The sequence below is a fragment of the Radiomyces spectabilis genome, assembly GCF_025331425.1.
Source record: "Radiomyces spectabilis strain NRRL 2753 chromosome Unknown BYT42scaffold_5, whole genome shotgun sequence".
In the NCBI taxonomy this organism is placed as follows: domain Eukaryota; kingdom Fungi; phylum Mucoromycota; class Mucoromycetes; order Mucorales; family Radiomycetaceae; genus Radiomyces; species Radiomyces spectabilis.
In genome coordinates this window covers 1,434,446-1,449,568 of record NW_026251930.1, presented here as the reverse complement: position 1 = coordinate 1,449,568, position 15,123 = coordinate 1,434,446, and the positions used below count along the sequence as shown (strand labels likewise).

The following is a 15,123-nucleotide window of genomic DNA, read 5'->3' as shown; positions in this document are numbered from 1 at the left end:
ACTGTTTTGATCGCGTCGATCATATATGACGTCTCTAGACGAATCCGGAAATGGGTGAATCCAGTCTTTTGGAAGAAGAACCCTGGTTTTGCTTATGTCAGGACGTATCAGGGTTGTAGGACAACACCAGAACAAGAAAAGGGTGGGTTTTGCAGGGCGCTCTGTTCATGGGTCTCCCGCGGAAAATGCCAACATAATTTTTCTCACGTCAGATGCAATATTGCAATATGATTGGCCAGTCCAACCTTCATCCAGACTATCCGCGCCAGTTGTTCTCACTTTTCTCTCGTTTCCTTTTCCAACTTGTCCCTTCATTTGTTTCATGATGATATTTCGAGTGGAATTACCTCTTTTATACATAAAAACGAAAAGGAAGGTCGAATCCGGATATATTTCCCGTTTATCAGCGGATTCGAAATCAACGATGAAACACGATTTGTTAATACAGTAGAATTACAGTTTACACGTTGATCTGGGGTTTGATTCAAAATAACTGTTTACACACTGAGCGCTGCGGTTCATTCCAGCCATGGATGGCTTACCCCGCGTCTTTTTTTCATCCTAATCCCGATAAATCGTAATTCATTCGCTCCAAAATACCGTCAAGTGCACGCGCTTCCAACACCACACCACTTGGAGCACATTGAGCTACCTGCTTGACCATCTGGCACAGTTCCACTAGGTTGTAGGCTTGAAATCGTGGATGCTGGTACAGGCAATGCCATATTTCCGAGCAATTCAGCAGTCGGAGTTCGTTATAAGGTTCCTGTTGCTTTTCGTTGCCTTGTTGTTCCACGAGCATCGGGCTGATAGGAACTGGGCGGTTTTCAAGAGCAACGTTCAACATACCGTTCTCGTCGAACAGGGGCTCAAAGAGAAGCTGCGCGAAAGCATCGTCACATACTTGTCGTCCTAGATGCGAACAAAATGATTGTTCATCGGTGATGTGGCACTGTGATAGGGATCTTTCCAGTAATCCCACTCCGCAGTTCATATCGCCGATTGGTTGATCCGTGCTAGGCGTCCTGTCAGTTATGGACACCTGATCTTTTTCGGTCACTTTTTCGGATGTTGTTTCTTCGTGCGCCGTAGATTTTATGTTATTATTCTTTCGCGCAATGGCGCTGATATTCTTACCATGCCCTGCTGCCGATAAGGGGGCGGTCAAATCTCGTGGCCAATCCACCGTATAAGGCTGAAGGCGACGCGATCGGATGCGTTGAGTGGCTTTTTGTTTTAGCATAGCATTTTCAGTATGCAAGCGGTAAGCAATGGCCCTTAACCGTTGGTTTTCCTGGATCAAATGGGCTGTAGCCGCACGGTGTGTATCTTGCACGTGATGGAAAGTCGTTTCCAGTTCCTTGACATACTGTTCTTTTCGTTGTCTGAAAGCACGTTGGGCTGCGCGATTCTGATTCTTCCGCTTGGCGGGTTCTACCAAATCCCTTAGTACGAGAGTGTTGACTTGACTAAAAAAAATACTACCCAAATGCGCGTTATGTCTTATCTTGGCCATTGGATCCTCAACTATCATCCGACAGTAATAACTTGAGTTTCACCCGCTCCTGTCAAAAAAGTCTCTTTTTTCACAGACATCTAACCTTGAACCGTTTCAATGTCAGATATGACTCCACCTAACAAGAGGATGAATGGTTGAGTAAATACCAAAGTCGCTTCTTTGGGTACAGATTTTGAAATATACAACTGTACCTTGCGAATCATGGCCCATGGATGGATCGGCAACAATTAACTGAACCAAGCGCGTTTTTCAAGGTTAGTATTGATGCTTAGGAACGATAACTTGCTTACGGACGTACGCATGACTCATTCTCTCTAGTATGCATGAAAAACCGTGCAATAAGGACCTGTGGGATGCAGATGTAACTTTATACTTTAAACAACGGTAAAGAAAATGGGAAGAAGAATAAAAAGACCAAAACAAACAAAAACCAAGCTTATTACTGTGATGATATAATCCCTCGTGATCTTTCTAAAGTAGACCAAGACCCTATTGCTTGATCTAGTCATCAAAGATTATACTTATACTCGCCTGATATTCTTTGTAATGTTCGTATTCTCAGCTCACTAGCTAGGTTATATCACTCCCAGTATGTGATGACTAGCAGAGGACAAATACACTGCGTTTATGATATCAAACAAGTAAAATCTTTCATTCTATTCAACCGAGTTCGAATGAAAGAACTTACCTGTGATTGTCTTCTCACGGATCAAAGAACGATAAAATACGGCAGATTTTTCTACTATCTAAAAGGAGCGTGTGAATGCCACAGGTGTTTTATCGCAGCGTTTTGTGAAACAATTAAAAAAAAAAGGTTGATAAAAATTCATCACGAGGAACTTCCTAAACGACCTTCGCCTATTTTTCACTATAGTCCAAGTTCCTTAGAAAATTTACTCTATTGATGCTTGCTTTGAACCCGCTGCTCAATAATTGTCGCAAGTCAATATCCCCAGTATTCACGCTCGAGAAGTACGGTAGGTCAACCTGAATTTAGCATCGAGCGGAAGCGAAAAGCAAAGTTTTTGGGAGCTGTCATTCTTTTGAACCTAGTGCCTCTTTCTTTTTGAATCAGAACTTTATGAAAGATTTCTCACATGAGCGTGGTTATTTTGGAAAAAACGCTGATTAGATAGATTTGGTACTTCCAATGATGACCCATAGTTGCCTTTGTTGTTGTTCTGAGCATATGAAATACCAAAATATAACTCAGAAAGATTAGGTTTGATATTACCGACTGGAAATACATGCCTTTCAGCCTCTCGGTTCAGATCTTCGTGCCGGGAAAGAAAGTTGCTATTGCTTCTTTCGCAGTGAATGCACCAGGAAAGCGCATACAGTGGCTATTGTTAATGCAGCAAAACCAGTCATTGATGATTTGTCATTACAAGAAAAAACCTATAATGTCAATATTGGCAACTGAGAATTTCCGTTGCTATGACTTTCACCAAATTTAGCCGATGATTACCATGGGGATTCTTTCACAACCCCAGCTTCTCGTAATTTCCACAACTTTCCTAAACAGGTATTGCTAGCAAAGCCACTCAATGAACTGCGTTCTAGCATATTGCCACCTTTTTTTCTTCATAGATAACTAAGCTCACCAAAATGCAAATGGATATGATCTGAAATGGGACCCGCTTGTTGATGCTCCCTTGGTAGCATGGCTACCCTTCTGAGTTATTCACTGGTTTTGCCAATGCGGGCTGTTCATCGGTCGAGAATCCGTGACAGACAATTGTCACAGTCCCCTTTTTTTCCGAACCCAGCCGAAAAAAAAAATAATATAAATTTTTGACGCGCTCCTGCCAGTGTCATTATGCTTGTTTGTTTCTCAAGGTAAGATATTTTTTTTTTTACTCTCTGTTGTCATGGAGGAATAGGTGCTGTGATGATAAATCTGAGAACCATGTCTGATTGCCCGGGAATCACGCAAGGGCGTCCAAAGGCCTTGTGTCTGCGGAAGAACCCACCCTTGCGCCTTGAGGTTGGATGACAAGCTCAGACGTCTGAGCACTTATTATCTCTGCATATGGATGATTTATTTTTCTAGTTCATCACTAATTCCATGTTCCATTCATAGATGTCCTCGAGAAAGAAATCGGATAATCAATATAGTCAATAATAGATACACATGTATATTTCAATATGATGATTTATAGAATAATGTACGAATAAAAAAAAAAGTATAACAAAATGAACAGAAAAGCTTTGTAAGCCATGATAAAGTGGGGGAATGGTGAGTTATTTTTGCGTGGGTTAACGTGTACGATGAGGTGACATGGATAACTGGTCATAAGCTGGTAATGACGAAGAGAATGGAGCAGGTTCATTTTGCATAGCTGTGCCATAAGATGGTACCCTGGAGAGGTTCATACCATGCCACCACAGGTTTGGGTCTTCCTCGCGTGAACCATCGACTCTGGGGGAAGTGGTGGAGGAAATAGACACAGATCGTGTGCGTCCAGAAATGGTAATCGGTTCTCGATTTTCGGTAAGGGCCAGTCCAGCACCTGACTGCGAAGGCGACGTGGCGAGAACGTCCAATGCCGCTTGCTCGTAAGGAACCGATCGCCATGTTTGGTCATACGACGGCAGCATGTTGAGTTCCGACTGCTGTGCAAATGAATCGATGATAACCACAGGCACGGCACAGCGTAATTCGGAAAAGTGACCGTCCGCATTGACCAGAGAAATGACGAATTTCAGTTTGTGCTTGATACGGATCATATCATTTTCGGCGTTGCAAAAGACCAGCGGTGGGTGTTGAGGCACTTCCAGTTTAAGCACATACGTCCATTTTCCTGTGTCGGTAGGCGGTGGGGACGTGAAGGGCTTATCTTTCTGTTCGAGACGAACAATGCGTGTGTCGGTTTTGGAATGGGTCTTGGTATTGTATGTACAATATTCCTTAAGCACGGCTACGACGGATCGCACCCGCAGCTGGGATGCCAGAGGCGCTATGTTGAAGGATACAGGAATCGTTTCTCCGTAAGCATAAACTTTCGAGGGTAACAGGATATCGTAAATCATTTTATCGGCCCACGTATTGTGGATTTCCAAAGTTTGGACCAATTCATAATCGGAAGGCAAAAGACACCTTACTATCCGAATGGGTCGTTTCTTCACCATGTTATGGACAAACGCCGGTCGCTCGACGGTCGCTTTCAGTCGATAAATCACTTTACCACCCACAGCGTCCAAAGACTGTGGTAAATTACCGGGTAGCTCGACTTCGAAATCCCACCGGTGATGACCGGCCGCCAGTGTGTATGTCTTTTTATGGGAAGAGTCCGTCGCCTGCAGAAAATGCCAATCCTGCTCGATCAATGTCCGTTCTTGTTTATAATACTGTTGATGATGACCCACGCCTAAGAACAAGAAATAAGGAAAAAAAAAAGATCAGTATGCTGAGACTAAAATCCAGAAAAACGAGCAAGGGCCTCCTGCCCCGCAGGCCCCACGATGCCGAGCCGGTTTCCGTATTGCCTGCCTTTCCTGTCTGTCTGCCTTACCTTCCGACCAAGACACCTTCATTTTACCGGTGAAGCGTAGATTGACACCTCGAATCTTCAACGGCTCGGTCAGATTCAGATGAAGAGTTCCTTGCAGCAATTTCCCGGCGGATTCTTCCGGCTGACCGAGAAGAATGATCTCATCACTGACGACGTCGATGTGTAGATCACACGATTTCCAGATGGCATTCACCACCGTATCGATTGGTCGTATGCTCGTCAATGCGGCGAATTTAAGATGTGGTGAAAGTCAAGATAACTGATGTTGATATGCGTAGGAGCGTGAAGGAATGGTGCTTTCAGGTTTGTGCCCACGCTTTGCAACAAAGAAGACAAATGAAATTTGGAAAAAAAAAAAAAAAAAAAAAGGAAAACGGGAAACAAAAAAAATGATCCCGAGCAACCGACCCAAATAAGGGAATATTATATGGGGAACCAAAAAATTTTCAATGGCTTCGACAACTTATACAGTCAATGTTTGAATCTATTCGTTGTATCATCACCCCATCATAACAAGTGATATATCTAGGTCTAGGCATGGCTTTCCAAGCATTCGAATTAAAAAAAAAATCATCAAGTAAAATAAAGAATAACCACATGTGTGAGATAACATCATCACTACGCTGAGTTTTTTCCGTTTTAGGACAGTAGCTTCTTGGTTACATCGATTCTCGGATGGGCAAAGTAATGAAATTTGTTTGCATAATCAGTGTGTGCACCAATATAATAACCGCCGAGCGATCGACTAGCATCCACCGTTATTACGCTTGGATGCAAATCGTTGCATGGAGGTAGACCAATTTCCCCTACTGCTTGGTCACCAAATAGAATGGCTCGCAGGAGAATCCCCAACGTAAGATCTTTGGATGAATAGTAAATTACCGTCGCTTGTCGTCCCAAGCCACCACTGTCATTGGACAAAGAAGGCAAGATGTCAGAGGCAATTAAAGCAGGAGCACACAGGTGAACGGCATCAGGCCGCTCACAAGGTTGCATGAGTGCACACGCTTCAACAATATGGCGGCATCCCAAGGAGTGACCGACGACACGGAGCGTATCGTGTTGCCTCCGAAGTTGAAGAAGACGCCACGCCAGCATTTCGGCCCGTTCCCGGCTTTCATCCGTGGCTCGGTGAAATTGATACGCTAAACGTCCCGCGTGCAAACCTATGTCCACAGCTAAAGCTCCGGCAAGAGATGCAGGTGTCAGCCATCGCAGTTGACCCACTTGTCTCCAAGAACGCGCCAGGAAATAGGCGGCGGTGCCAAGACTGGCCAACGGAATGGGAATGTGCGACATGGGCGAACCGGAAGGCCAAGAGTAACCTAATGCCGCTGGGCCCCATCGATGCTGAGGACTCAGTGCCAGTAACCGATGAGAATGCAACCAGTCTTCAAAATTTTCAGGCGCTTCGCCCTCGGCTAGAAAACCTGTTCCAATGCGTAAGTCATTGCTACATTACCTGTACGAATCAGAAGACTGCCGTAGCCTCTTTTTACACTACCTTTTACATAAACTGTGACTTCCGAACGAGTATCTCGCGGTCGTGTTAGTATCTTTAGCTTGGCTAATTCCGTGAATGGTCGCTTGACCGCCAACGCTCGCGTGGTCATGAATTTAGCATTGCCTTTGTCCTTTTTTTTTTCCACTGGTTAACGCCGTGCTGCGTCGAATTTGATGCACAATGAAAACAGTCACACGGCATTGGTACGGTGCTGGGTCCAGCACTGCATTACCTTCTACGTCCAATGAAAAGGAAGGGTAAAGATGTCTGACTGTGCGCTGCGTGGTGTCATTTCTTAGTTATGTAAAGATCGTATAAATTCAATATTATTCTTGTCACGCTTGCTCGTGAAAGTATAGAAGCATCTTACACTAGCTTGCTTGTTAGTTATCGATGATATGGAAATCAATGTTAAAACAGTCTGCTTGGTTGAATAAATTACTTTTCTGAGCGGATACAATGTCCCCAAGCATCAGTTACGAGCAGTTTAAGGTTGCGTGTCACAACCACCCTTGGGCAAATCCAATGCAGTGAGGCCCTCCCGGGCCAAAGTCCACTGATACAAAGTATTATCTATTGTCAGGGAATGTTATAAAGAAAATGCATAAATGGCCGTCAATCAAGATTGATGTTTTACCCGTCGCCTCTCGGAAGTGCAAGCAGAGGACCAATATCACGATGGCAAGACAAAATAATAGGGCCCAGACATCTCTTTTATGGCACGCATTTAGCAGACTTGTCCGCATAAAAGATTTTCGTGTATTGAAGGTTGATTGTCCCTTTAATTCTCTAGCAAAATGCACTATCATAGTCGACGAGCTGAAACGCGTACTGTATAACGCGCTGACACGTTGTGTCTTGGCTTGATTCAGGTTATTGGACGTTTGGATCCGACCAACCCCTTCTTGCGCGGTTTTGTCAAAATCGGAATTTTCGCGGGAGAAACTCCTCAGCATTCGATTGAAAAAAGTCAAATACCGTTTCATATTGCGTGGCCTTGATAGATCTGACTACGTTAATAGAATCTACATTCAGCGATGGCTTATTGCTATAGGGTACGGTTCCAAGGGTGACGTGTTTCGCTGTTGTAGAAGGTTTCTCGAGCTACATGGTAGAAAAAAACTTTCGCTTCTCGGGTATGCTTGCCCGATCCTTCTCTCGTATGACACCGGTTCTAGTTTACGCCAACTAACACAAGGAGAGTCTCTCTCCGTTCTCTCACTTTCTATTCGAGCTCGACACCGAATATCAAACTTCCCAAGACAAAAGCTTCCTGTCTCGATGGTGATATTCCATAGCTTCGAAACTACCACACTGCACATTCCGCACAGAAATTGAAGGCCGATGTCATCCAAATTCATAATGTAGTTTGAAAGGAAGAAAAAAAAACAATGATGCGCTATGTATATTGACAGGAAGATGGCAAGTCAGAAACTGCTGATACGTACTTTGCATGGTTGATAAACGACATTTCTTTAGGGAGAAAGCGATATCATTTTCAAAACGTTACACAAAGCGCCCCAAACAAAAGCATTCCGAAAAATCAGTGTTTGCTATCTCTTGCATCATTTGATCGGTTTTGCTTGGCCAAAAAAAAAAGGAAAAAAAAAAAGTCGTGTAACTTTCATTGGTGGAAGTGTGAAGAAAACAGAGAAAAAGCGGTTAAGCGCCTCACAGTTAAATTTGATTCTCAGCCTTCCAATAAACTCCATCTCCGAAAAAAGACCCGATTTTTCCGATCTCATAGAAAATCGATTTTTTTTTTTAATTTAACGGTGGGTTCAAAATACAAAGGGTATAACGAAAGATTACGCTTAAATGATACAAGATAAAACAAATTACAGAAAATGACAATAGACAAGTTTTTACATGAAATGGAAGTAAAAAAAAAAAATGGAGAATGAAAAATAACATATGACAAATAAAATAAAAGTTTTACGTTGTAATAAAACCAGGTGGGGCTGAAAGAGGAATACCAAAGAAGAAAAAAAAATTGTTTCAAACAAACGTTTAAGCGAGGGAAAGGTCCACGTGCCTGTCAAACCGTCAGGTCAGCTTGTCGGACAGACAATGCCATTCTCCGGTCGAATGGATCGATGATATGGCCATGCAATCCCTCGGATATGGTACGTTACATCCAAAGCAAGATCCAGCAACTCTTGCTGGTCGGTGGGCTCCGGTGCCGATGGCTTCACTTGGACACCGCAAGCATTGTATAAATCATGGAATGTCGCATCCGATTCCGATTGCGCGGTGTAGGAAATAGTGATATTGAAGCTGATGATTTCACTTGAACGTGCTGGTAGGACCAAGGGGCCCACTCGGCCTTGACCGAATCGGGCGTTTGTGTTGAGGTCCTTGGCTTCGATGACCAATTCCCGAATATGCGTTGGGACCCAATTATCCGAATTGTCCGCCGTGAGATTGACACCCCATATAGTATACATGGATTGGGACGAATTCGTCGTCCACACCGTCGGAATCAGCATATCGGCGTCCAATAACGTTAGTTCAGGCACACGAGGCCATACAAAGTACCATATGACGGCAATGACAGCCGCTACAATGACAGCAAAGAAAGCAATCATCCATCGACTTAATCCAAAGCAAGTGCGTCGTTTTTTCTTTCGCTTCAATTCTGGTAAAGGGTCAAAGTCGGTGACTCCTTCATCTTTTATCGGCAGCATGGTGGTGGGCGCTCGGTCAGACATATCCATGACAATGTCATCTTGCAGAATCGATCCGGCTCCTGCTTTTTCAGGAAAGGCAGAGGTGGACAAGGTATCATCCTCAATGTAAATTGGTGCAATGGGTTGTAAAGGGTCTCGTGAGTGATGGGAGTAAGGTAAATAAGAATTGGTTCGGTCGGGGTCGTTGCCTTGCAACCGCCACGGTTTGATATTAGGAGTGTGTCGAGAAGCGTTGGCATAGGGATCGTCGTTGTAGTAATGGTAATCGTTATACGTCGTTGGTCGTGCAGAGGAAGACATGACACTGGCATTAGGAGCTAGCCGACTTGTACTGCTATCGGATGCCGTGCGTGAATGGATTCCATCCGAACCCGATGCCGAAGATTCCACTGCAATGAGCGACAAAAAAAAAATATACTGATAAGTAACTTGCCGGTCTTATGGTGATGACCAAAAACGGAAAATGAACAAGGAAAAAAAATGGGCTACCGATGACCCCAAAAAGCGGACAGTGCTGAACATACCTGATCTAAAACTCTTGCGTACAGCACGATAAGGATCATGACTATTTTCTAAAGCTGCTAAATTCTGTCGGATATGTCTCCCATTTTCATACATCGTATATTACACAATGATGAGATAAAATAGGCTAAGAAGGAAACACAATGGGCTTTTTGGTTTCTCGAATAATAATGAATTCTGGAAAGAAGAAAAAAGAAACAGCGAAACTAATAAAAGAAAAAAGAAGAAAAAGAAAAAAAAAGCATATTTTTTATATGTATTTTTTTTTTCGACAACCGCACAGACGCACTTGGAAGTCTCAAAAAAAGAAAATAGAAAAAAATAGTTGGCCATGCAAATTCAGGATCCGCCCCAGTTCCCCTTTTCCGTGTGTTCGACACCATTGTGATCATTGCCGAATATTTCATTTCTATACCAGGGAATCACTCGTTCATAGCATGGGAGGGGATGATACCCAAAATTGCACCAAACAACGTGGTCTCCGAGTTCAATCTCTCGTTCATTTTAATGCAAAATGGTTGCTCTAGCCAATTTTCTTTTTTTTCTTTCTTGTCGGAACCAAAAAAAAATATATCATTTGCCGTATAAGCGGGGAGTGACAGCTGATTTGAAAGAAAATATAATAAAGAAAAAGAAGCCTACTTAAAGACAGAGAACGAAGCGAAGCCTCGGATGCAAAAAAAGCTCCAAAAAGAGTCATGTGTGTGCAGGAGAGCGGTGCCATCCCTTTTATCCGCTCAATAAACATCATTCTCCGATATTTTTATTTATTCAACCCGTCCTCGTCATGCCCTTTTCATGAGCAACATTTACTTTGTATATCAGTGCAATTCCTCTATGATTGAGTTATGTGCCAAGCCTCGATACTTACGGACCATGAACTGATTCGTTATTCATGCAAAACTTCTATCCAATGCTCAAAAACGAAACTGTAGAGAGAGGGAAAAAGAGTAGCCGGAATGAATCGCCGAAAAATCAGTCTTGGCCTTATTTCCGAACCACCTTTCACATTGGAAGGCTAATTCTTCTCAACACATTTTGTACGAATAACCATTGAAACGCAGCATTCTCCATTACACCGGAATTGTCGATATTTCCGAGCGTTCAACATGCGAAATACTTTTTTATTGGGAACGCCCCAATTGTTGCATGATCCCTTTCTCCAGGTGTGCTGAACAGGTAAGCTTCCTATTATGGAATTACCTTTACGAGACTAAGACATCGCTGTGCTGGGTTTATAGTTCTGTAGCTGCAGCTGGGTTCATTGGCGTGACCTCTTTGGATCCATGGCTACATTCTGCAACATAACATGTTGTCTGCTTGATTTACCGAGCTTTTCCCAAAACAAATTGTGCCATTTTGTATTGTTGAACGCTTGATATCATAATGACTTTTTGTTCAAGGCGTCCTCATTCGATTGAGCCTTGGCCGCATGTGATAAAATACGTCGCATGAAGAAAACTTTGGTGGGCCTGGGAGAGTGCTGTGACCATTAACGTACCTTCAAGTGAACATGATAAAAAGAAAATGCATGGATCAAATTGTGACCTGTTTTAATGCCAAAAATCAAAATGTTACAAATGTTGCATGAGTACGACGTATATATCACCTTGGCCCTCCAATCAGCGAGTGAATTCATGAGAAAGCTTGATATGCAGTAGTCTCATCGTTTTTTCGATCTATAACAAACTCAAAGCTGTAATATGTCATTGGCAAGCTTAATAAATATTATATTTCAATGCACTACTCTGACAACATTCATTACACCAGGACCGGATTTTTTTAATGAGAGCAACATTCTCTAATTACAGCAGCAGGCTGTTCACTACAGCCATGGTTGTATTGCCTTTTGGAACAAGGTATATTTTGCCTCCTTTCCGCGCCACACTACGTGATAGCAAAAATGAAAGTATACTATGCATTCTTCCGTTGCGTCACCTATTTCAAAAAATATGAGCAAGTATCGCAAAAAGATTTCTCTATGAACAGAAGGTTGAAGTAACGAGGGCACACCCAATTTCAGCCAAAGGAATTTAATGGGATGTGCGCTTGGTGATGGCTGCGTTTTAATTTTCCTCTTTGGGACTTTGACTCGAGCCGTTGCCTTTTTTTTTCTAGACGTTTTCAACCCTTTTTTCCTACAATGACAGACGACGGTCAACTTTCTAATGGTACGTAGCTTGTGTTGATTATGGGTTCCAATAATATCAGTCTTGTTGTTCTTCCGCCCTGCAATGGCCGAGATTCGATGCATAAATACTGATAATGGTCAGTAGATGACGTGATTTTGCTTTTCTGTCGTAATGACCAAGAAAACGAGCTCAGCGACATCCTCGATAAAGGAGAATATACCATCAACTATGCCGATTCAATCGGCAATACCGCTGCACATTATGCGTAAGTAATAAGGGAATCAATGGAGCCGTTCAAATTTATGGGGCTGACATGACATTTAGGGCAAAGTTTGGTTCCATCGGTTGTCTCGAATTGCTAGTGAACCTAGATGACATTGACCTCGATATAAAAAACCGAATGGAAGGAAACACGCCCTTGCATATGGCAGTGCGATATGCTGAACAGGACGAAGAAACGGCTATCTCTATCATAGACTTGTTACTGCAAGCAGATGCGGATCCCAGGTAAAAAAAAAAGTGACCTTGTGTATACGTCTTTTTTTAAACGATCGAACAATCTAAAAAATGGGGTATTTTGGCAGCATCCGAAATAATGCAAATTTAACACCGGCAATGCTACTCGACCCGAGGCGTAAGGAAATCAAGAAAATGTTGGATGAGGCTGCTGTGGCTGCTCAACTGGTAAGTACAACTTGGCTGTGAGATTTCCGGAGAGAGAGACTGTGTACTGATTATTTCTTGATAGGATGATTCGGATATTGTTCAAGACGATGATGAGGGATTCAGTGACGATGATGACCAAGCCAGTGATTAGATATCAGCATGCAACTTATAATCACACAATCGGTAACAAGACCATTAAAAATAAACAAGGACGGGTTTTGGCTTATCCCTTTGGCACCAAAAATATATGCCATTAATACAGAAGCTAATGAATCGGAAAAGGACAACTTGAATGTAAAAATGAGAACCGATTTTGTCTTTGGAGTGAACTATGATATTGTATTGCATTTGCTGTTTTCCTAATGATCGGGAGCTGAGCGGCGTCAATTATAGAAAAATACATTAAATGGATCTCAGCTTATTTCATGACGTATCATTCTTGACGCCCAACTTCCTGTATTCCATAATAAATGATAGCCAACCCAAGAAGGAATTTAATCATGTTTATCGCTGTCGAGTGCCATTGGACGTTGACATCTCAGACAGTGCTGGGTATTTTCTTTCTTTCATTTAACTTTTTATGTCTTTAAAAAAGAGTGAAATCAGATCTTTTGTTCACCGCGCCCTGATGTAACAAGGTAAGGTGGCCGGACGCGATTCGTCATACCTCCATTATCCAATAAGGAAACGGAGATTACTCGTTTGGCAACCGGAAAATCAATCATCATATGTACTTTCCATGAAGGAAGGATCGGAGTTTTATCGGTTGCGTACGTCTCACCTTTCTAAAGGCTCCGATAATTATTCATGAGTTGTGGGTCAAACTTCACTCAGTTCTCGATTATACAACATTTTTTCTGTATAGCTACGTTTGGTCTAATTACTTTATTTTACATTGTAGCAAAAACACTTGATAAATTATACATAGCTCAATGGCCGTTGCCATGGTGACATTGAATGTATCCGAAAAATTTCGCACTATCAGTCGTAGGTGCTGTCCATTGTAATGAGGTCGACTGTCGACAGCACCGGCTGGATCTATGGAGACTCTGTAACATACCTGGTATAAATTAATCATTCACGGTAAAGCTTCTCTTGTTAATGAAATGAGAATCTGAGTAATTGCTTGCATATCGAACAAGGTCAAGAAGCAATTTTTTTCATTTTCCCATGTCTTTCCGAAACAGCACAGACCGGACCTTGCAAATCAAGTTGCCATGCCACAACCTAGCAGGACGGCTTCGCTGGGCAAACGACTGTGCGAGCTAAGGTTTGGCGTCCTTTTCAGCAACAACAGTGCCTATCTCAATGGTTCTCTGCTTCAACAGCAAATCAGCACACAAGGATCGTCATAATATTGGTGTCCTTGGTTTCATATGTTACCGTGGCGTACTTACAGCTTTTGACTGGCAGACTTGACCAGTGTCGAGTATGTTTTTTCCACAGAACAAGGAACATCGACGAAACTATCTAGTTACCTAGTAAAAATAATTAAGCTGGCGAACAGTTGGCTGTCTTCCACACAGGTGGTTTAAGGACTTGGGATCCGCGTCTTGAACTTTAGCGATATCGTACGTTTTGCTTTCGGACATAGGCGAATGGGGAAAGCCAATTGTAAGCTGAGGAATGCAACTGGTTGGAAAAAGTTTGCCTTTCTTCAGATGTCGTTGCACGAAACTCGTTGTCTTCATCTTTGGGCAACGTTGCGCTTGTGCTTCAAATGTCTACAGAACGCGGCACGTCAGGCACAGAAATAGCAGTTTGGGGAATCGCGGTGAAGGGAAGCGTCAAATGAAGCTAGTTTAGTATTGGGCGTACATTGGTAGAAGATGAGCCGAACTTGCGGTAAGATGTTGTAGTTACTCTAACCGATGAAGAAAACCAAAAGCGATATTCATGGCCTTTTCTTCTTATTGTTCTACATGGTCTATTCACGCGACCTTTGCGCGTTTGAATGGACGTTTATAATTTATTGCTATGCTTTCCACAGCGTACATCATGTAGCTGGAGGAGGCACATTCTTTACTTCAACAAACACTGATCTGTGACCAAAAAGTAATGGTATGCTGCCTTGACTTCTTGTGTTATGTTATTTTACAATTACCGTTGAGAAAGACGGCAAAAATGTCGAAATGCTATTCTTGTTTCTTGTCTCCATGAACTACATAAGTTACTATTGTGTTCATGACACTTATGTAGTATGACGCAATTGACTTTTTAAGATAGTTCGTAAAAATATATTGTGAAGCTTGTGTGAAGTTATATGTGCAGAATCCAATGGATCTAAAGTAGAAGTAACAATGATGCTGAGCGCTTGCTGCAGATTCTCTGAAGATGGATCCATACAGGCTTCTACTGTAAGCATTTTTGCTAATATTGAATATATAAAATAGAAAAGTGAAAACTTATTTCTTCAAAACTTCGAATGTTATGCTATTAGATACTTCATACGCAAAGCAATAAAACAACTTATTCAAGTATGCGAACTTTTGTTCTTGTGATTGAATCCTCAGTCTCCGCAACGACGAAAAAAAAAAATTACAAGTTGTGACCATCAATTTCTGCATCACCATTT

General features: G+C 42.4%; 6 protein-coding genes across 6 annotated transcripts; 1 reads left to right on the top strand and 5 right to left on the bottom strand.

The window, feature by feature from the left end:
* Positions 1–347: 347 nt before the first annotated feature.
* Positions 348–1,975, bottom strand: BYT42DRAFT_566353 (uncharacterized protein). Its single transcript, XM_051567964.1, has 5 exons — positions 1,818–1,975; positions 1,711–1,750; positions 1,602–1,634; positions 1,486–1,527; positions 348–1,434 (listed from the first exon to the last, which is right to left on the bottom strand). The coding sequence occupies exons 1-5, from the start codon at positions 1,842–1,844 to the stop codon at positions 557–559; spliced, it is 1,020 nt and encodes a 339-aa protein (XP_051424674.1). The 5' UTR covers positions 1,845–1,975; the 3' UTR covers positions 348–556.
* Positions 1,976–3,351: 1,376 nt separating this feature from the next.
* On the bottom strand, positions 3,352–4,952 carry BYT42DRAFT_303596 (uncharacterized protein). The gene has a single exon (XM_051562932.1). It carries the CDS (start codon positions 4,649–4,651, stop codon positions 3,779–3,781), a length of 873 nt encoding a protein of 290 aa, XP_051424673.1. The 5' UTR covers positions 4,652–4,952; the 3' UTR covers positions 3,352–3,778.
* A 510-nt stretch (positions 4,953–5,462) lies between these two features.
* Positions 5,463–6,873, bottom strand: BYT42DRAFT_531231 (uncharacterized protein). The gene is made up of 2 exons (XM_051565415.1): positions 6,539–6,873; positions 5,463–6,464 (listed from the first exon to the last, which is right to left on the bottom strand). Exons 1-2 carry the CDS (start codon positions 6,645–6,647, stop codon positions 5,674–5,676), a joined length of 900 nt encoding a protein of 299 aa, XP_051424672.1. The 5' UTR covers positions 6,648–6,873; the 3' UTR covers positions 5,463–5,673.
* Positions 6,874–8,312: 1,439 nt separating this feature from the next.
* BYT42DRAFT_598207 (uncharacterized protein) lies at positions 8,313–10,023 on the bottom strand. The gene is made up of 2 exons (XM_051570964.1): positions 9,753–10,023; positions 8,313–9,617 (listed from the first exon to the last, which is right to left on the bottom strand). Exons 1-2 carry the CDS (start codon positions 9,844–9,846, stop codon positions 8,590–8,592), a joined length of 1,122 nt encoding a protein of 373 aa, XP_051424670.1. The 5' UTR covers positions 9,847–10,023; the 3' UTR covers positions 8,313–8,589.
* Positions 9,555–10,023, bottom strand: BYT42DRAFT_531230 (uncharacterized protein; the record flags this gene model as incomplete). The annotated part of the gene is made up of 2 exons (XM_051565414.1): positions 9,555–9,617; positions 9,753–10,023. A coding segment is annotated over one exon (171 nt), but the record flags the coding sequence as incomplete, so codon positions are not given.
* A 1,739-nt stretch (positions 10,024–11,762) lies between these two features.
* Positions 11,763–12,827, top strand: BYT42DRAFT_303544 (ankyrin repeat-containing domain protein). The gene is made up of 5 exons (XM_051562931.1): positions 11,763–11,921; positions 12,027–12,147; positions 12,207–12,389; positions 12,467–12,566; positions 12,631–12,827. The coding sequence occupies exons 1-5, from the start codon at positions 11,894–11,896 to the stop codon at positions 12,697–12,699; spliced, it is 501 nt and encodes a 166-aa protein (XP_051424669.1). The 5' UTR covers positions 11,763–11,893; the 3' UTR covers positions 12,700–12,827.
* The last annotated feature ends 2,296 nt before the right edge of the window (positions 12,828–15,123 follow it).